This window comes from Lupinus angustifolius, chromosome LG01, assembly GCF_001865875.1.
Source record: "Lupinus angustifolius cultivar Tanjil chromosome LG01, LupAngTanjil_v1.0, whole genome shotgun sequence".
Classification (NCBI taxonomy): domain Eukaryota; kingdom Viridiplantae; phylum Streptophyta; class Magnoliopsida; order Fabales; family Fabaceae; genus Lupinus; species Lupinus angustifolius.
Genome location: NC_032009.1, coordinates 30626476 through 30649402, shown reverse-complemented (window position 1 = coordinate 30649402; position 22927 = coordinate 30626476). Strand labels below are relative to the sequence as shown.

The 22927-nt window shown below is 32.5% G+C and overlaps 2 protein-coding genes across 2 annotated transcripts; both read left to right on the top strand.

Moving 5' to 3' along the window:
- On the top strand, nt 8662-10946 carry LOC109360014 (60S ribosomal protein L17-2-like). Its single transcript, XM_019604754.1, has 7 exons — nt 8662-8742; nt 8824-8860; nt 8978-9018; nt 10025-10255; nt 10344-10446; nt 10561-10628; nt 10699-10946. The coding sequence occupies exons 1-7, from the start codon at nt 8740-8742 to the stop codon at nt 10762-10764; spliced, it is 549 nt and encodes a 182-aa protein (XP_019460299.1). The 5' UTR covers nt 8662-8739; the 3' UTR covers nt 10765-10946.
- LOC109359980 (probable signal peptidase complex subunit 1) lies at nt 17662-19305 on the top strand. Its single transcript, XM_019604692.1, has 2 exons — nt 17662-17750; nt 18889-19305. Exon 2 carries the CDS (start codon nt 18889-18891, stop codon nt 19168-19170), a length of 282 nt encoding a protein of 93 aa, XP_019460237.1. The 5' UTR covers nt 17662-17750; the 3' UTR covers nt 19171-19305.

Genomic DNA, 22927 nt, shown 5'->3' with positions numbered 1-22927 from the left:
CTACTACTTTAATATCCAAAACTTTATAACACTTTAAGTTTATGAAGTCTTGACTTTATTAAATCATCTTTTATCTCAAATCATTATTTTAACTTGGAAATCAAAGAGTAAAATATGCTAAACCACTTTTAAAACATAATACTTTCTAAAAATGAAACATTTTCAACAACAACTCATCAACATCATAAACTTTAAAGAATAAAATACAAACTTTTTCCTAAACACATTAAAGGTTCCTTTGATGTTAAAATCATCACCTTAAAACATTCAAATACTAACAATAATTTCTAATATTTCCAAACAAATAACTCATCTAACCTTGTCCAAAGATATAGTTTTTTCATCTAAGAACAAGGAAGAAATTTCAAGATTTACAAAGGTCAAAAACTACATAAATGTTCATATGATTTTATTATCATCCCTTTTAGTTATGCATTCATAAAATACTTAAAGAACAAATACAAACTCAAAAAACTCATAACTTTCTATGAAGTGTGAGAAGAAGATGAAGAAGAGAAAATAAAAGATTACTTTAGTTTGTATAGGAAATTTAGTGTAAAAATGAGAGAATGAGGTGGGGTATTTATAGGAGAGTCTCACCCTCATCAAATCATAAAATTTAATGCAAAGTAAGTAGATTTAGACTAACATAGGTGATGTGTCTAATGGTGGTGGAGTGAGAGGATTTGTTGAGTGATTTAGGGGATTTTGTGTAAGAAAATATGTATTTTTGCTTGTTTAACAAGCAAGCTTCTTACATGAAAATGATGTGACCTTTTCGATGACACATTCTCGATTAAACCATTCCCGAGTATTGTCGGCTAATACCCGGTCGAATAATAAAAATCTCCCGATTTCGGTTTACGGTTAGAACTTCGAAACATGGAATTCGGAGTGAAAAATAATTAGAAATACGTTCTGGACAAACTTGGTGTCTATCTTGACTGAAATAATATTTTGAAGCCAATGGCGCAATTAGAATTTGATTCCAAGCTACGGAACTCAAAAACACGTTATTGGGCGGAATTCGAGCAAATTTGGGCTTAACAGCAGCTCAAAAACTTTCCGTCACAGAAAATTACGAAAATTTATCACAAAATAGGAAATCACAAAACGAGACTAACACTCAACTAAGGTTTACTCTAATTCAATACCTTTAATTTCTAAAATTAATCGTTGTTAAAATAAATAATTAATAAAACATACACAGAAAATTCACGATGTTACAGAGTAGCAGGAGCAACTTTTAATTTATTATGAGCCTAAACGATAGATTCAATAAGTTCTTGCCAATAACCACACCCGCTAAATAGAAACATTAAACTAAAAGCCCATACAAAATGGGTACCCAAGAAGAAAAGACCATATGCAGATAATGAAGAACCGTAAGACTGAATTACCTGGGATGCTTGCGCCCATAAGAAATCGCGGAGCCACCCATTAATGGTAATGGAAATATGTGCAAAATTTCCTCATGTGATATGAGTTACTACCTCAAACATCTGACTGCATTTTCCAACTGAAATGGAATATTACTACCGAAATTGTGTTGTACATCCATAATAGCCCTAGGAAGACATGATCCCATGCGGATACTTGGCATGTCCCCCCTCTTCCAGGTCCATCACACGGGAAACGAAAACCAAGATTTGCTTTATCCGATATCAATCATGAACTACGAGCAAATAGAACACCCTTTAAGAGTATCAATATCGTCACATGAATTGTAAATGCATGAATATGATGGACTAAAAAATCTGCAGTTCCTAATGGAATAGGTAACAAAGCAACCTTGCCGCCCACTGCCACTAAATCACCCCCACCCCAAGTCAAACTGGTGCTTATTGATGCACCCGGGGTCGTTGTGCCCGGTGCTAAAGCGTGGGTATTTTGTATCCATTGAGCAAAGACAGGTTGTAATTGTATAGCGGTATCTGAAAACATATCTTGGGGCCCCTAAAGCGCTCATGGTATCATTATGAATATACAAACCAAAACTGTGAAAGCCTAAAAATATACATACCCAATTGAGATGTGATATGATTGTATCGCGATGCCTAAGGACACAATCTAATAGATCGTTGTATCGGGTAGTTGGATCATAGTCTCTTACCATAAAAATGGTTGCATGCGCAGCAGCACCAACTATGAGAAATCCGTCAATCCACATATGATGTGTGAACAATGACAGTTGTGTACCATAGTCAGTAGCTAGGTATGGATAGGGAGGCATAGAATACATATGGTGAGCTACAACAATGGTCAAAGAGCCTAACATAGCTAGGTTAATAGATAATTGAGCATGCCATGATGTTGTTAGGATCTCATATAAACCTTTATGACCCTGGCCTGTAAATGGACCTTTATGGGCTTCTAAAATATCTTTTATACCATGACCAATACCCCAGTTAGTCCTATACATGTGACCCGCTATCAGGAAAAGAATTGCAATAGCTAAATGGTGGTGTGCAATATCGGTTAGCCATAGACCGCCAGTTACTGGATCTAATCCTCCACGAAAAGTAAGAAATTCTGCGTATTTTGACCAATTCAAGGTGAAAAAGGGGGTTGCTCCCTCGGCAAAACTGGGATAAAGTTGAGCCAAAAGATCTCGATTCAAGATAAATTCATGAGGAAGTGGGATCTCTTTGGGATCTACCCCAGCATTTAGAAATTGGTTAATCGGTAAAGATACATGTACTTGATGCCCCGCCCAAGACACTTGATGCCCCACCCAAGAAAGAGGCCCGAGTCCTAGTAACCCTGCGAAATGGTGATTCAACATAGATTCGACATCTTGGAACCAAGCCAATTTTGGAGCAGCTTTGTGACAATGAAACCAACTAGCAAAAAGCATTAAGGATGCAAAGACTAATGCACCAATTGCCTGCATAGACCTGAAGTTAACTCGACTCTAAATGTTGATTGAGTCAACCTTTCAACCCGAACCCGACCCTAGACCCGATTAAATAAAATGTATATATCTTTTAGATAAAATTTTCTCAATGTTATTTATTATTATGAATATGTAATTTAACATATGAAATGAGATAGATATATATAGTGTTAATCATGTATATATGGTGAAAAAATTAGTGAATCAATTATACTTTCAACTAAAGATATGTCATTACTCTATACATAATTGGATAGAGACACATACAAACAAGATGAGTGAGTAATCATAGGACGAGTCCAGGTTAAGTCATATTTGTCTCATACCCGATCCTAAATATTGACAGTGTCTAATTTTTAAACCTGAACTTGACCCTAGACTCGATGAGAACCAACGTCGTTCGAGCTCGATCATGATGAGGTTAAGCTGGGTGAGCGGGTAGGATTGGATCCTACTCACCCCCTACTCGTATCTCATGGTGCATGTATGAAGTTAAGAAAAATTAACGGATGATTTTTTTAAAATTTTTAAGTGTTGGACTCTAGTTATAGATGACAAAATGAGCAAAGTCTATGGCCCTATCCATATAGCCCATAAAATTTTGTCTATTTAACCCTACTCATTTACCCGCCAAGTCTGCATGCATTTCAATTGGGCAATGTGGGCGGCCTGCGGGTATGATATGGTTTGTTCAAATAAGAAAAATAAGAAAAAAGTACGAAAAAATCAAATAAATTATTATATGATGTGGTTTAATGCTTAATTTTTTTTGATGTGATATGGTTTGTTCAATTTTATATAAAATATCAAAAAATTCTTAAAAAATTTATCTTCAACTACTTTATTTAATTTTTATTTTCTTTTATGAATTTTTAAATTTTTTATTGTTTATCAATGATCGTGGGTCCCCCATTAACCCATTTTAAAATTGAAAAAGAACATACATTTTTGTCTTTTAATAGCATACCCGCACCCATTTAAATTTTGTCGGCATGGGCAAACCTTGTCTAATTGTGGTTATATATGTCATAAGATTTAAGCAGATGAACATTAAAATATTACTTTACAATTTTTAAGAAACTTACAAATAATTAATGTGTCATTATCACAAAAACATGCAACACTTTACGACCAACCTGACCTAGCTTAAATTTAACTTGGCTTAGAGTATATTTACCTAATTGTCACATTAATTATAAAGCTATGATATGATAGGGATGAGGATGAAAGTTGGTTTATTTATTTTTTAGAATGTGAGTGCAAAGGATGATTCCTGAGAGTGACACTGTTGAGAGGGATAACCATACACTTGAAAAATGAGGGAATGTAATTGATAGTAACGAAAACAAAAGTTTGGGGATGAGGGAGAGGAGTGATATATTTTTCTTTATTCTTTTTAAAATGATATTACTAAAATAAACTTAGTAGTGTTATCTCTCCAAAACAAAACAAAAAGATATTTTTGACTAAATTTTGTGATACATAATGCTATTATGTACTCAATTAAAAGAAGAGATTCCTTATGTTAACAAATTTCATATTTATATGAGGGGGAATCTGTTTACACTTAAGTTAAGTCACACTAATTATACTCAATTTCAGTCATTCATTTTATTAATTTCAATAGACAAAATGAGTGAAACTTAAAAATTATTTAAGATTACTTTTTTTCTCTCTCATCATTTATTTCACTCACTCATTTGGTCTTCCTCATTATATATAAAATGAGGAATGGTTCATTACATCCAAGTTAAGTTACACGCAATCTCAATCATTCGTTTTCTTAAATCTAATGGACGAAATGGGTGAGTGCAATAAGTTATTTAAGATTTATATTTTTCATTCTCATCATTTATTACACTCACTCATTTCGTCCGTTGGATTTAAGAAAATGAATGGCTGAGATTGAGTGTAACTTAACTTGAGTGTAAATGAAGATTTTCTCTTTATTTATATATAGCACATATATATATATATATATATATTAATATTATTTTAATTTCAAATACCGTGTAATATTGTTTTGACAATTTAACATATAAGATGGTGATAACATATTATTCTCATGATATAAAAGACAATATTATTGATAATTGTTGGGAAATTTTTATTGATGTGTTATATCATTCTTTTATGGACTAAATAAATAAAAGAAATATAAAAGTGTGTTTGATACCACATTTACATAAAAAATATTAAGGTATTAGGTCTATGAAATTATCCAATTATATTATATTCAACTCATCAACTTCTACACAATGTAAGACTTATTCTTCACAATGAGAATATTCACCATAATAAATGAATAAATAAGTATTGGAAATTCATTATAAACATTTGTATTACAAATCTTCATCATTATTATACTTCTGGATCTGATCACGACTCATGAGCCTCTAATCATTAGGGAGTTTCATTGTTATCGGGGCATGAGAAGAGTGAAGAGCCACAAGTAATATTTCACATTTTGAACCAAAACCTTAAAATAATTATTATATAGGTCTTTTCTACTTATAAACTATTTCCACCCTCTCATCATATCTCACACATGAATAAAACCAGTAATCTCTCCCTCAAGTGTGGGTATCATACACTTACTGGTCCACTCTCCCTTAAGTCCACCATGTCTCAACCGAACTATTGACTCTGATACCCCATTTTGGACCCGACCGTGACTATGGAGCCTCCAACCACCGAGAACTTCCATTCTTATCAGACCATGAGAAGAGTGAAGAGTCATAAGTCAGATACCATGTCTTGAACCAAGACCTTCAGATAATAATTTCATGCACATTTACCACTTATAAACTTATACTCGTCCCCTCATATCAAATATAAGACTTCACACTTGAATAAATTCAACAATTTCATGAAAATATTGCCTTAATTTTTTAGTTCAAGACGTAGTGTCTCATTTATGACTTTTCGTCCATCTCATGTCCTAATAACAATGAAACTCTCATATAATTAAAGACTCCCTTATCGCGGTCAGGTCCAACAATACTTATATAAAAAGTCAGAGCATATTTTAGTGTCTAATAGGGCTGGAAACGAATTGAACCAAGTCGAACCAGAGTTCAACTCGATAAGGATTGGTTTAGCTCGAAACTGAACTCGAGTTCGATACGAGTTATTTTTTAGCTCGAGTTCAGCTTAGTTAAAGTTCGTGAATTGTTCGGCTAATTTCAAATTGGTTCATTACCTCAAATAATTAAAAAATTTAAAGAAATATTGTTTATATATACCTTGTTTATATATATAATAACAATAAAAATAAAAAATAATAATGCATAGATCATAATAAACATAAAAATTAGTTTACATATATATATATATATAATATATCGAGCTAGCTCATGAACCTAACAAGTCGAACTATATCCAACTCAAGTTCGGTTTGTTTATTTAACGAGCTCAATTTCTAGCTCAAATTCGACTCATTTACTTCATGAACTAAGTTTTTCGAACTAAATAACGAATCAAATTTACCGAGTTGATTCGGTTCATTACCAGTCATAATGGCTAACTTCTTTCTTTTCCTAAATTGTCATTAATCATGCATGCTAGTGGTGACGAATAGAAATAGCATGACAATTATTATTCATTAAATCTTCTATTATCTCTTTATAATACGATAACCATTGACTTATTTAATTAGATTTTTTTAATGAAAAATCAACCTCAACAAGGTGTCTTGGAAAGTGGATTTGGAAACTCTCTCATGAGAAGTTCAAGTTTCTCATTTGCCAAGCTCTTCATCATGCTAACACATGCATTCTGACATCATCGTAGAAATCCCCTTTGTAGTCGTTGTTCTAGTCACACCAAGGATGTTTTACATTATTTGAGGGATTGTGTTCATTCACAAGAGATAGCTTTGGCATCACAGGTGATACTTTGGCATTAAGAAACAAGTTCCAACCTCCTTAGGTTGATTGGATTACCCTTATTAGGTCCCTTTGTGGTAATGACAAGATAAAGACAATATAGAATAGATTGCATTAGAGATGGCAAAACGGCCCGCTTAGCCTGCGCCTGTAAATGCCTGCAAAAATTTAAGCGGGTGTGGGCATGTCCGCATTAGCTTAACGGACAAAATTTAATGTCATGCCCGTTTTAAAACGGGCTAACGGACTTGCGGGTGGCCCGCGGGCATTGTTAAATAATTAAAAAAAACAAAAAATTCATTTAATAAATGAAATTAAATTAAATAAAGTAGTTGAAGATAAAAAGTTAACAAATTTTTTTTGATATTTTATATGAAGTTAAACAAATTACATTATATTACAATTTTTTAGGGATTAAAAATCATATTACATCATAACTTATTTAAAAATTTCTTATTTTTTCCTTAAATTATATTTATGGGCCGCCCGCATGCCCAACGGAAATGTCCGCGAACTTGGGGGGCAAAACGGGCCGGACGAAATAGGCAAATGGACAAAAAATGTATGTCCTGCCTGCAAAGAAATGCGAGCTATGCGGGCGCGCCCGCGGGCAATGCCTATTTTGCCATGTATAGATAGTATGGGATAAACAAGATAATATATGAAGATAATAAGTTCTTATCATATATATAGTGTTTGGTGTGCACCAAATAAAGATAATATTAATATGATGACAATAATGTTCAATTTCAAACTGTGTTATCTTATTGTGCTCAATTCGAACCTAACTTCCCATGTGATAGAAAATACATTATGTCTATATGATAAGATGGTACACCAAATTCCGAATTGCAACAAGATAAGATAAGACAAATTATTTGTATATTGTCTCTCTTATGTAATCTATGAAAGAAACCCTTAATTGGTTATGTGGTTTTAGGATAGTAGGTGTTTTATTTGTAGTATCAAAAATATCTTTTACCATTTTTGAGTAAGGAACTAATTCATTTCAGGTTGTGTGACTATATCACTAAACAAGTGTTGCTTAGAAGAATCGTACCTTTGACCTTTTAATTATATTGATGATCTAATATTATATTGTACTACTAGACCAATACCTTGTTAGTAAGGTAGTAGATGTTTGTGGTACTAGTTTAGATGCTAATCTTTTGGCGATCGAGCATGATCAGTGCAAAGTTGTAATTATGGTTTTTGATAGTTTGTTAGTGTATATGACTGTCAAGAGTCAATATATCTTATTATAGTTATGAACAAGCATTAGAGACACCAATATGTTATCTAGATTGTAGATATTTAAACCTTAGAATTAGTAGTGCAAGTGACTCATATCATTTGTATGGAGCAATACATTGATATAAAATGGTTAGATTCTCCACCTACAACAGTATATCAAAATTTTATTTAGATGCCCCCCTGTAACTTTTTTTCCATTTATCTTATAAATACTGGTTGAAAAGAACATCAATGTAGTAGGAAATTTTAGCAAGTTTTTAATGATATCAATACCACAAATAATCTTTTAAATTGAGTGTAATATCTAAGCACCAATAATATAAAAATTTATACATAGCCAATATATCATTCATTATTCATTTATATTATTTTTATTTTAGAATCAATAATGATAAAATATAAATGATGTTGTATAAAAATATATTATACCATTTATGTATACATGTTTTTTCTGTTTAAAAATTAGCAGTAGTTTTTTTGAACTCTGGTTGAGTTCAGCCCACAACAATTCTCTTATTTATACTCACTATGCCTATAATTATAATATTAACAAATTGGGCCAAATCAAGTTCATTGGGCCACAACCACCCTAATGTGCACGACTTAGGTTAATAAAACCTACTATATAAAATCTTACAACCATTCTTCAACTCTCGCCCAGTTTCTCTTTACTCTCAAGGCCACAACATTAACCTAGCCGCCATGGTACCAATCAATTGTTTCTCCATCTCTTCTTTTTCATATCACTTTTTCAGATCTCTCATCTTTTTCTGTTTTTGTTTTTAGGTGAAGTATTCAAGAGAGCCTGACAATCCCACCAAGTGTAAGTTCATAAATAAGTGATTTTTTCTATTTTCTGCCTTTTTCACAATCAATTTTCATATAACATTGTTATTTTTTATGTCTCAATCTTAATTTTTTTTTAATTTCTTATGTGCAGCTTGCAAGGCTAGAGGTGCTGATCTTAGAGTGCATTTTAAGGTACCCATTTTGATAAATTTTTAATTTTGAAGAAAAATTAATGTACTGTAATTAATCCTGATGATAATAGCAAGGTTGTGTTTTTAATCTATGAGCATGTCCTTCGTTAACTTCAGGGATAGTATTAGTTAACCATTGTCTTTGGGTGAACCTTTTGTCTTGTTACTGATTATAGGTTCAGTAAATGATTGGATATTATCAATTTTTGTTGCGTTGTTACTTTTAGTGAAATAAATGTGTGATGTTATGGACGATTGTTTGAACTTGTTTTATATTAATTTGTTAATTAGGTTGATGCTGGGAAAATAGAGTGAGTTATAAAACCTGATGAAAAAAGCAGGGGTTTGTTGCCTTTGTGAACCAGCCTCTCGTAACATTCAGGGATATCATATAATTACCAATGTTATTGGGTGAACCTATGTTTTTTTTGTGTGACTTAAGGTTCAGTAAACAATGGTACATGTTAATTCAATGATTGTTATTTTGTGGTTCTGTTATTTTTTAATGCAATTATGAATAATTTCAAGAAAATATAGCTGGGATTTGATTCCACAAACTGTTGAAAAAACAATATTTTTGAAGTGGCATAGTTTCTGTGATTTACCTTACTAATCAAAATTATTTGTGCACATGATTAAATTATCTCAAATTAGGAAATGGGATAGAGAGAACTTTCTTATCCTTAAAATAATGGTGTAAAGCAACCTGATGAAAAAAGCAGGGGTCTGTTGCTTAATGTGAGCAGGCCTCTCGTAACCTTCAGGGATATAATAACCATTGTTCTTGGGTGAACCTCTGTTCTTTATTTGTGATTGAAGGTTCAGTAAATGATGGAACATGCTTTTCGGTGGCATTTATGAATGAACCACAATTAACTTGAGCTGATTGCTAGTGTTTTTTCTCTTATGTTAATGATTAAATGTTACAATTATTGGTTTTATTATGTTCAAATTTCTCCATTAGTTTCCTGTACTTAAAGACCAAATGTTTTATATCGCCCTTATAGAACACTAGGGAGACAGCGTTTTCCATCAGGAAGCTTCCCTTGGTGAAGGCTAAAAGGTACTTGGAGGATGTTCTTGCCCACAAACAAGCCATTCCATTCCGAAGATTCTGTCGTGGTGTTGGGAGAACAGCCCAGGCAAAGAACAGACATTCTAATGGGCAAGGACGCTGGCCCGTCAAATCAGCTAAATTCATTCTTGATTTGCTCAAGAATGCTGAGAGTAATGCTGAAGTAAGCCCATTATCTGTATTTGCTTTTTTATATGTCTAATCTATTCAGACTGTTTCTAAATACTTAACTGTTAATTCCTTCCTTTCAGGTGAAAGGGTTGGATGTCGATGCACTTTACATTTCTCACATCCAGGTCAACCAAGCACAGAGGCAAAGGCGTCGTACCTACCGTGCCCATGGAAGAATTAATCGTATGTTTCTGTTCTCTAATTTTTCTTATTGATTGTCAGTTATGTTTCTGTTCTCTAATTTTTCTTATCGATTGTCAGTTTGTTTTATTTTATTAATGGTGATTGTTTTGGCAGCCTACATGTCATCTCCATGCCACATTGAGCTTACACTATCCGAAAAGGAAGAACCTGTTAAGAAAGAGGTAATTGTTAGATCATCTGTTTCGGTTTCTTAATTTCGTCCTAAACTAATATCTATTGTGTTTCTTGTAGCCTGAGTCACAGTTGGCACCAAGCAAGAAGAAATCCCAAGCTCTTCGGAGCGGTGCTTCATCTTGAATTGTTATTTAACCAAATTATTGAGGGCTCTATATTCCCTAGAATTTAAGGAGAGAGTTTTGTTGCTTGTTTTGTTTTTCTTTCGTTGCTTGGTATGAGCTTACACACTGTTTCAACTTAATTTTGAGTTAATGAAAATACATTATGAAGATAGTCTATTTGTTCGTTAATACTTTTGATAATTTTTCGGTGTGAAATTTAAGTTTGATTCATTATTATTTATATTTGTATACGTATTGAAGCTTGGAGAAATTATGATGTCCTTTATTATTGAAATGATGATACAGAAGTTCCACAAGCTATTCAAATTCTCTTTTGCTTGTTTCTCTAAAGTCGCATGACAACATATATTGACAGATACAGTATTTAAATTGGGCCGGTTTCACTGGAATACTGATCATGAATTAAAAACTAACACTCTTTACATTAGTTGTTTCTCGTTGTAGTGATTGAATTATCTATAGGCTGTTTATGCAAGAAAGTTTTAAGTGTCTCTGATTGAACCAGGATGCCTATCTGAATGAAATTTAGCTGCATTGATAGAATACCAAAACCAGCTTTGATGAGTTTCATCCAGTGCCCAGATTTTAGAACCTGAGCTTGGCTGTAAATCTGATGAAACTCAGTCATATATAGGCATTCCTTTATGAAAATAATCTTGTTTGAATCAGGAATGTTCATCCCATAGCAAAACCAACTTTTTGAAATAAGTTTTACTCTGACTCAAACGTAGTAGAAATACAAGGTTTTGGTTGGGTTTAGTCTTGTTGTGTTTATTCAAGTGTTAAGTCTTACATTAGATATGATGGGAGAAGTCAAAAAATTTATAAGCTGAAAAGACCCATAAAACTAATGTTTAATGTTTTGATTTAAGAGGTGGTGTTTCACTTGGTACTCTTTACTCTTTTAATATCCTCATAACAATGGAATACTTTGGTGGTTCTATCCTTATAAGACATTAATATTTTTTAAATGTTTCCTTAAACTTCTACAGAATACAACAATTATCTAGAACACTCTAGCTAGTTACAAATTATTTTTACATCATGTAGAATTCTCTAAAAAAAATTATGTCACATTGCAAAAGTTGTATTTGTACACCCATGCATTTAGTTTCACACGTCATTTCACCTCCCAACAACTACCAAAGAAAGTTAGTTTTATGGTGAATTCTTAGCAGGTTTGGATCAACTAAGACTGTTCAACCTTTCTCTGAATTTTTTGAGTGGCTTTCTTCCTTATTAGTTGTTTCACTTCTATAACTACTTTTTATGTGTCTTATAATAAGCTTAACATGGTAAGTTTTGGCTTAATTGTAAGATTATTGTTTTTTTTCTTCATAAAGTTATAAGTTTAAATCATGAAAACAACTTTCTGCTTTCAAGATAAGATTGCATACATCTTCTCTCCCTAGACCCTAGTAAATGAGAGCGAGTCTCGTACATTGGGCATCCTATTCTTTTCCTTATAATCAGTTGCATGGGGGATCCTAACTGGGGGCAGTTTGATACTTTTCCTTCTACAAGCTTTGAAAGGAACAAGGGACAATACCTTCATGTCTATTCTGGCTCTATGCCCTCTCAACCATAGCAGAATCCTTCTCAGCTTGATCAGAAAAGAAGCTTGAGATCATTGGTTTCCCATTTGGATTTGGGTGCTTTAACTGGTTTTGTTGTCACCATTGCCATGTGTTTCACTTATGGATGGGTGTTTCCTTAGGTTGACATATGTTTTCACTGATAATTATAAAGATGTAATATTGTTTTACCTTTGTTTCATGAAAACAAGAAGAAGTAAAGTCACCTTTGTTTTAGGTATTATATGCTTTTTGAAGAACAACAAATTTTAAGCACAATCTTAGTATCGGAGACTAAGTCTCATTGTCTACCTTATTCTCCTAGGTATGATTAACATGATATCAAAGTTAGAATCCAATATAAACTTGAGCATTCACTTGGTCTGAGAGGCTCTTATGTACAGACATGTTAAAAATTAAGTCTCACATTTATAAAATCTACGCTTACAATATTTATATTTATAAAGCGGATTAAATGAGAGATGCTAAACATGATTTATATTTGCAACTTGACATGATTTTAATGCTTTTGATGTGGAAGCTGCTTTCATTTCATGTCTTAAATGCTTTTGCTGCTTTGCTCTCTTTAACAGCAGCTCCACATCAATGACTAACTAGTTATCTGGCTGCTCCATTATTTTCTTCCATATAATTAGCAAAGTCATCAACATCTCTCTTAATTATATACATAAGATTATCAATATCTCTTAACTCTTCACCTGTCAAATTCTTCTTAACATTAAAGCCAAAATAAATGGTACTTTTTTGTTGTTAGTCCATACTCAGACCTCTCCAATCTCCAAGTTCTGGTGTTAAAGAATCTTTCAGTGACACACTACGCATATTAAGCATTACCTTGCATTGAGAAAATGTTTTAAGAGTATTAGATTTATAAATTATTTATTTTTCAAGAAAATAATTTTAATATACTATGGGTATGTATAGATGAAGTATTGATATCAGATATGAATGTGTGAATGTTATTTGAAGTATGAGTGCTTCATTGATGATTTGATTCCACTGACAAGTCTCACTGTGCAATAGAGCCCTTTACTTTTTTATCATGTGGGATTTGAACCGCTTCCTTCTACATTGGTTTGGAGCTGTTACAACATGAAATCCATGTATCTTTCTGAATATCAATCATTGGAGAAAAATTTAAATCCTTTTATCCCTTGCCATTGCCTATGAACACTGCTTTGTTTTAGATATTTTGCTCTGAAACATGATAACCAAAAAGAATTTCTTTCATATTCTATCTTCCATGCCAATTTTGTGAGAGCATTGAGCAACCAGTATAATCAATATCTTGGTCAAGATATGTTCAACCGAGTGTGTTTGAGTTATAGACAATATGACTTGTGAAGATATTTATCCTATTCTTATGTGGTTGGAATAACAGTTCTTATGTTCAACCAGTATAACAATTATCTTCTTCTTCATGTTGGTTGGAATAATAGTTCTACTAGTATTAAAAATACAAGAGAACATACTATTAATCATTACTGATGATGGAGTAAATAAATCAGAAGTTTCAGTTTCAAATTTTACTAGTTCCTATCTTATGTCTTGGGTGTTTTCAATGAGTTTTAAGTTCATATCGTGTGGCTTTCTGTGGCAAAATTCCTCCTTCAACTTCGATTTTGATTAATCAGAGGTAAGAAAGACAAAAATGTCATAATTCCATCACAAACTAACATATTAGAATCCATTATCACAGGTTCCTCGTTGGTTGTGAGGTGTGGGTGGTGGAGATGAAAACCATAGTAAAAGCCTCTTTAGTCCCACACCGTTGAAAATATGTTTGGAAAAGAGCAGTGTGTGGTATATAAAGGACGTGTGGCTACAGAGTTAAGCATCTTTGCGCTTGGGGCAATGACGCAGCTAATGAGGTTCTAACCGAGGCGCGTCTATTGCTGGTTGAAAACTATTTCCAAACCCCCTCTTAGGCCTGGGTTCAGCCTTGGCCTTCGAGAATTTCTGGAAGGGCTCCCTTTGGGGTAAAGCCCTACAATATCAGTCTAAAGTTTCTGAGCCCTAGCCCTACAATAGGGCTCCCTTTGGGGTAAAGCCCTACAATATCAGTCTAAAGTTTCTGAGCCCTACAATATCAGTCTAACTTTTCTGAGCCCTACAGTCTAAATTTTCTTTTCGGGGAAGTAATGTGGTTGCCCTACAATATCAGTCTAAATTTTCTGAGCCCCACAATATCAGTCTAAATTTTCTGAGCCCTACAATATCAGTCTAAATTTTCTTGGCCCGACAAATATCAGTCTAAATTTTCTTTTCGGGGAAGAAATGTGGTTGCTTAATTTTAAATAAATTTTTGTTGGGGTTTTATTGTTGTCTTTTTTGACAAGTGTTCTTATAGGAATTTAATTTTCAACGTTGTAGATCTATATTGGGGCTTTATTTTACTACATAATTTGTTGGTTATGTCTTGTGGAGCACTTGTCAAAACACGTATTTGATACATATATGCTGAATGATATATATTCATAGAGTATCCAAAGATTTAAAAAATAAAATAAATAAATATTAAGACACGTATTCGATTCATTTTCAATAAAATATAGGATATATGTATTCGTTTCCAGTAAAGTATAAGATATATAGATTCATTTCCAATAAAACAGGATAAGATAGATCCGTTTTCATTAAAATATGATAAGATATATTTGTTATGGAAGGCAATGATTTTATGATAGATTCGTTTTCATTAAAATAGGATGAGATAGATTTGTTATCGAAGACATCTATTTTAAATTTCCATTATATTTTTTACTTTTGATATTTTGACTTACACTTATAATTTTATCATATTTTATGTGTTTTTATTATTTTATACGCGTATCCCTGAACGTATCATATCATGTACTTTGGAAAAAATGTGTGTCGACGTATCGGAGACGTATCATACCCGACACACGTATCAGTATCCGTGCTTCATTGGTTGTGTCCATTATTTGTACGGCACAATTTCTCCTTGAACAACAATGATAATTTTGTTAGAAGAAACTATTAGTCAATTAAACCTTGTTACTTACTGGTATTTAAACAAACATCACTAAGAAAAATAGTTATTAATTAGTTATAAAAATCATAACATTTTAAATTTCTAATTTAAATATAATGTGTAATATATTTGGTAAAATGATTTAATAATTAGATCCTCCGTGATTTATAAGCGAGGTCAGGGTTAATACGTTGTGATAATTAGATCCTCCAGAATAATAACTGAACTTAATGGTCCTACCAGTTTAATTACTTTAAACCGGAGAAATTTTGGTCCAACCATATTAAACCTGGTTGAATCGCAATAACCCGATAAGTGAACTAGTGGTTCACTTAAAGTTTTAGAAAAATAAAACATTACTGTTATATTTTGTTTTACTCCAGTTCAAAAAAGATGTTTAACATGCTATTTCAATATAATTACATAATTATTAATTATATAAAATTTTGTATTTATATAAACTAATATAAAACATTTAATAGTTTGATGTGTGACACAGACTTCACAATAATGTTTTAAACAATAAATACATAAAATCACTGTTTTATATTATGAAATTCGTTATTAAAATTTCAATTTTATTACTTTAGGTAAAAGCATCACACAATTTTGACATTAAATTAATTTTGAAAATTACAGTGACATTCTTGGTCAATGTGTATCAATTCATACCATTGAATACAAAAAATGATTAACATTATTATCTTAATGAATATATAATATTTGCGAAACAAATGTATGGACAAACGGTATATCATCCAAAAAAATAATTCAAATAAATTATGAATGATATTGTGATTATGTATAAATATTTATAAGGATGGTAAGTAGATATTTCAAGTCATAATATTTTGTCCAAATATGTGTATCTTTGATTCTGATCATTAGATAAATCACTCAAATTTTAAATAATTTATGTAGTACATCCTATAAGGATTTGGAAAATGAAATTATATACTGGATAAAATTTCTTAATGGAATTCGATTTTCTATTTTATTTATCACGATCAAATTATAAGAAGGACTTTGACTTCTGAATTACATAATCCACTAAATTACAGGTGTCTTCAAGGTAGAAAAGGATATGAACTTTATTCATTTATATAAAGGGAACTTGTCTGATTTTCAAGTGAACTAAAAGACATTGAAAATCCAGATTGTCTTTCTAAAGTTTGGTTGGGTTAGTACAAAAATTTTAAAATATACAAATTAACATATAAAATATAACTTCTATAAAATAACTTTCAGCATTCTTATAAACAATTTGGGAGATATTCGTTTAAACATTTGAACATATATTAGAGCAAAGGAAATGTGTTATCACTATAAACAAACCAATTCGGTGTTTGTTCAAAACTCAATTCATTATTTAGTTTGATAAACTTGATTCATAAACCAAATAAGTTGAAAATGAGCTGAAAATGAAACTCGATAAATGAATTAACTCAATTTGAGCTAAATACAATTCAATTTATTAGGTTCATAAACTAACTCAATATATATACACTAATTTTTTATATTTATTATTATTATATGAATGAGTCAATCATTACTTTTTATATTTATTTTTATTATATATATATATATATGAGAATAAAATATCTCTTTATATTATGAGATAACTTATTTCCTTAAGTTCGCTCAATATTTGATATATATATTATTTTTTCTTTTATAATATATTTTAAAATGAAAACTTCTTGTAAGAAAAGAATTCTTTTATAATATATATGTCAAACACTGAATGAGTTTAAGGAGATGAATTATCTATTCGTACGATGATATACATTATTCTCTCTATATATAAACAAGGTTATATATATAACCTTATGTAGTATTTTTTTAAATGAATTAATTATTTGAGTTGTTCAATGAATCAATTCGAGATGAGTTGAACAATTTATGAACTTTAACTGAGTCAACTCGAGTTAAGAAAATAACTCATATCGAGCTTGATCGAGTTTCAAACTGAGTAAATCCTTATCGAACTGAACTAACGTGAATTCTGGTTCGACTTGTTTCCATTAGTACAACTTGATCTGCTCGAGCTCACCAGCTGAATAAATAAACTTGGACTCTTAAGAATTTATCAGAATAAACTTCAAACCATTTTGATTTGTTCAAAAAGGACTCCAAATTACTAAGCTTAAATGGAGTCAATCATACTACTTAAAAAAGCCGCTCGAGTCCCGCCTATTAAAAATACTAATATTTATCTAAAATAATGTTTATAAAAAATAGAAAACTCCCCCTAACAATAAATTACTTTTCTTATAACATAATGAAAATATTATTTGACATAAATTCTCAAGAGTAAAAGAAATTTACCAGAAATTCCAAGAAGGTTTGTCTTTAGTTTTTACATCCCTCACAACTCTTCTCTCTTCCAAACAGGTATCAACACTATTTTAATTTCATTGTTCGTTGTTGAATCGATCCTTATAAACAATTCCATTATTTTTGTTCTTAATCCATATTCTTACATTTATACCCATTTTCTCATTGTAATTGTGAATCTTTGAACTATAATGAAAACCCAAAATCAATTTATGAACTGCCCCATTTTCTTAATTTAAATTATAGACAACAGACTAGGTTTGATATTGCACTCATATGAGATCTGTTTCATGTTTTGTACTATTTTGTCTTTGTTCAATGACACCCTTCTTTTTTCATTCACCCATTGTCTCTACTTTAATATTCCAAATTTAATTTGAAATTCAACTTTTTTTAAGAAGCTATTTGGTTTTCAGCTGTTAAAAAATCACTTTTGTAGAATTAATTCAATTTTATTTAGGAATTACGGCTAAAAAATGTTCCTTTAATCTTTCGGCATTATGTATTGCATAGGAATACTCTTGGTAGTTGGTGATGTGATCATGTTTTGCTTTCACTTGGAGTGTTTTTTGGATGTAACTATGAATGAACGATGCAGTGTTCATTAGAATTTGCAAAGTGAGTGACATTGATTGTTCAATGAGGCTGTCTGATATCATTTAGAAAGTAATCAACGTATTAGTAACCATGACCGCAACGGCCTCAATCCTCATTGCAATGGCCGCGATAACCGCAATCGCAATAATCGTGACCACAACTACAATTTAAATAACTCACATGCTGGCTCTGCACTATACTCCACCTTACCTTTTATGAATAGTTTGTCTGTGGACATGATTTATTTACAATAGAACAATTGACACTTGTTCCATGTAGCTGATCCCAAGTACTAGGCTTGGTTGTTGTTGTTTGGAATTTGGATAATTCCATATCTAATACTATTATGTGATAGGTATATTGGACTTTCATGTTCTTCTAGGCCTCTAGTAAAATTAAATATAAACCCCTTGGAAGATGTCAGGTTTTCAAAATTTTCATTTTAATTTATGAGTCTTATCCTATAATCATTATTGCCATATTTTCTATCTCAGCAAAGCTTTTGATATTGATTTTGTTTTGTTTTCTCTGTTTTCTTTCCCCCCCTTCTCGTTTGAAGTTTTGCTCTATTTTCTCTTTAACTTTTATGCTTTCTTAGATGGATTGGCAAGGACAAAAGCTAGCTGAGCAGCTAATGCAGATAATTCTTCTTACATTTGCTGTGATTGCATTTGCAACTGGATATATTCTAGCTTCTTTTCAATTGATGATCCTCACATATGCTGGTGGTGTGGTTCTCACCACATTGGTGACTGTCCCTAACTGGCCTTTCTTCAACCGCAATCCCCTTAAGTGGTTGGACCCGAGTGAGGCAGAAAAGCATCCAAAGCCACAACCTGCCGTAAACATAACTTCGAAGAAGAAACCAGCTAAGAAGTAGATTATAAGTTTAAAGTTGATTTTTAAACAGTAATTTGTATTTCTTTCCTTACTTTTACCCCCAGTGGATATTACAGTGTACTTCAGTAAACCATATACTTTTTGACATTTAGATATTGCTTGTCTTGGTTAGCCATTTACATTCTTCTCTGTTGTCTAGTTTGATCTCTTTTAGATATTGATTATATATTGAGGATAGAAGAACATTTGTTTTCTGAGTTCTCACTGTTGATGGTGTTAGTGTGCAATTTCATTCATTCTCATGATATGATAGCCAAATGATTTCACAAGCCATTCAAAATATAATCTATCTAGAGTCATGAATTATTTTGTTGCTTTTCAGAAATTGGATGGTTAAAAGGCATAGGCGCATAGCTACATTGTTGATGGACATTCTAGTGTTATGGTGTTTTACAAAAAAGATCTAAATCCATTACTAAGAGAAGTTCCCTCTTACCATGTCATTGGTTATGGATTATTTTATCTTAAGCTGAAGGATTTTGTAGCCTTCAGTACATGCAGTTTGAACTCAGAAATTGGTTATTTTATCTTAAGCTGAAGGTTTTTATAACCTTGGAAGGAGTGTCCATGTTTTGCTGTCACTCTTGTTTTTGGCTTTAATTCAATGAACAATGCAATGTTCATTACAATTTACAAAGTGAATTAGTGACACTGATAGCCAGCCTGAAATCATTTAGAACGATATCAGTGTACAATTTTGCCTCTTAAGGTGCTTGAACTGTGCACAAGTTGACCTGTTAATAGGGCCAAGTTACGCAATAGTCGATAGTAGTGGGATAACGGCGTAGCGGAGGTCGCCAGCCCAAAGCGGTCTGGATGGCCGTTGTGCTTGTAGCATGTTGAATAGTGGCAGTTTGTTTCCCCAAATCGTAGGTCAAAACTTGCTCTAAGTTATTTGTTGGAGAAAAGCAAGTGATAAGTCATTTTTGCCTTATTTTTCAATACATGACATGAGTTTTTAGTAACTAACTTAACCCTTCCCTTCTCTTTTATAAATCATGTAAATTGCTATTCACAACCCTCACCTTCATTTTATAAAACAGCTTCATTTCCCTTGCTATTCCCTTTTATAAAACACATTCATTTCCCTTTCTAAAACAAAAGAGCAGCCATCTTCCTTGTTCCTTTCCTTCTGGACATTTTTTTTTTTACTTTCTCCCTTTGCACTTTTTGCACCTTAAACAACATTATGCTTCCCTTCCTTCTCTCCCTTCCATTCCTTCTACCGCTCACTCTCATCTTAAGCAAAGATTCTTCCAACGTTCTTTTGTTTCATTTTGGAGTTGCACAATCATGAGTTATTCTCAACCTCCCCTTAGTTGTAGCTGACTAGCAATTATTCTGCTATAATATTTTTGGGGCCGACCGCTATTTGCATTTGACTACTTAGGTTGATAGGTGAGGGGTTGTCTTCCCCTTGAAAGTGTGAAGATACCTTGCGGTCTTGAAAACCTGTAGTAGCATTTGATAGTTGTGTTAAAACCTGTAGAACAATATTATGAGGTTAGAATGTGACATTTTGTTTCTACTAGAGCTTAGGAACCCTGAATATGTGTCTGCATCAAATGACACGCTCGTGTGCTGACTGCTAATGTTATGGAGCACTCAACAAAATGATGCGTGTACTGAAAACATTTTGAACTTAGAAAATGACTACTGTTGGGATAAACAAGGTTAAAAGTACAATATTTATTCTGTAGATGGTTATTTGTGTGCATCATTAAGATGGGGTAGTGCCATAATCAATACCTGGGCAATAATCATACATCCATTAGACTTTATTATTAAAAAACAGGACAGTAGATGTACACAACATTATTATGGTGTTTCCCCGTGTGCATAACACTAATCACAATTTCTGGGAATATCATTTAACATCTTTCTCTTATACTGTTTCCATCAAATAATTCTAAGAAATCAATTTCCATACAGATTTTGACTTAAACAACTAATAATCCTAATCTATTCTCTCATTTTGATCAAGCAAGGAACCCATTCCATGAGACTAAATCCTCATCTAAAAACCTTTCTTGCCTCATCATTGTGTGCATTCAGCTTCAATCAGTGAAAACAAGTCTCTTTTGGGTTTTTTCTTTCTTCAGACACTCCCTTTCCAAGGTTGAAATTTCTGTTGAAGTGGAAGCAGATATTATTGCATTATACAATGCATGGTGGTGAAGGACCCTTGTTTTCATTCATAGAAGCTCTGCATTGGTCCTCTAATATGGACCATCACCATGAAAACTTGGACTATTACCACTTAAAACTTCATATAATTGACCAGAAATCAAGGTGATATCAGAATCCAATGAGCTCAACGTATAAAAGGAAGGAAATTACAAGAGCAAGAAAAAAAAAGAAAAAAAAGAAGGGTAACCGAGGCATTCCAGTAGCCTAGTTCTATCCTACCATAAGCCATATCTCCTTTCCCCCTTTCCTAGTGCATCATTACAAGCCATAGCAGAATTTCTTTCCCAATTCCTCTGACTGACATGCTAACAATCTGTTACATAAGTCATTTCCATTCTGTTATGATGAATAAGAGCCCTTGATCCTGTACGTTTCCCTAATACCTTGGTATCTGGTCATAGGTGGTTTCCCAACAAAGAAAATCAGAAACACAACTGTATAAGCCCCTACAATGTCCATCATCATAAGGATTGATTTTTCAGAGCAATTACCAACTCTTGAAACAAAGTAAATAATCTAAACTTGTTTTCCTTTTTCATGACAGCACAGAAATATACACACCATATTATGGACAAACACCAGAGGTGAAAAAAACATGAAAGATTACTGATAAGCTCTTCAACTTTTAAGCTTTCTGAACCAGTTCCAGAAATAATTACAATACCCGTTGTGAAAGGAAATCCCTCTATAATCTACAGCAAGGATGAAAAGATGCATGAGAAGTACAAGTGGTAGCAAAAGGTGTTAGATGAGTCTTAAAAGGTGTTGTATTACCTGAAAAACTAACACATTAGGAGAATCATCTAATGAGTCAGATAACTGCTGCCTAGCATACTTACTTATCTACTAGCACAAAGCAGAGAAATCAACCCAAGGCCCAAAAAATATATAGCCAAAACCACATACTTTTGCATTGCACATAATCCTGAAAAAGGATTATAAGAAAGTGAATTATGAGCTACTACCAACCTACCAGGCATACATAACAGACAATCCAGACTGAAACTGATAATTACTATATTAATGTAAGAGAGGAAATGGGTTATATAGGTTGATAAAAGGTCTAAGGAAAAAAGTGCCTGGAAAATGTTCAACTAGGTAGTTAAAACAATTAGGGAACATTACATGTTTGCTTCAAGATGAGGAGAATCACAGGTTTATCATATTCCTACATTTTCTCATATAGAATGAAACAGGGACCTTAGGTGCTTCTTAAAGGAAAGGCAAACCAAAAATGTACAAAGGCACAATGAGTAACATGACATTGAATGTTCAACCATAACACCATTTCCTGGCATTACTGTTGATTTTAAATGCAGCTGTCAATCAGCAATGTCTGATTGAGACCTAGATGCAAGCATAAAACCCTTATACAAATTTAAGTTTTCTCTACTCACATCCAGAACATTAGCACCTTCATCAGCCAAATAGAAAAGGAGATAGGCACCTCTCCCAAATTTCTCATTCCACTTAGACTTGAGCTTCAGCAAAAACAACAAAGCAACTCAGAAGATAAAAGTCACTACATAGTGCAATACTAAGAGATG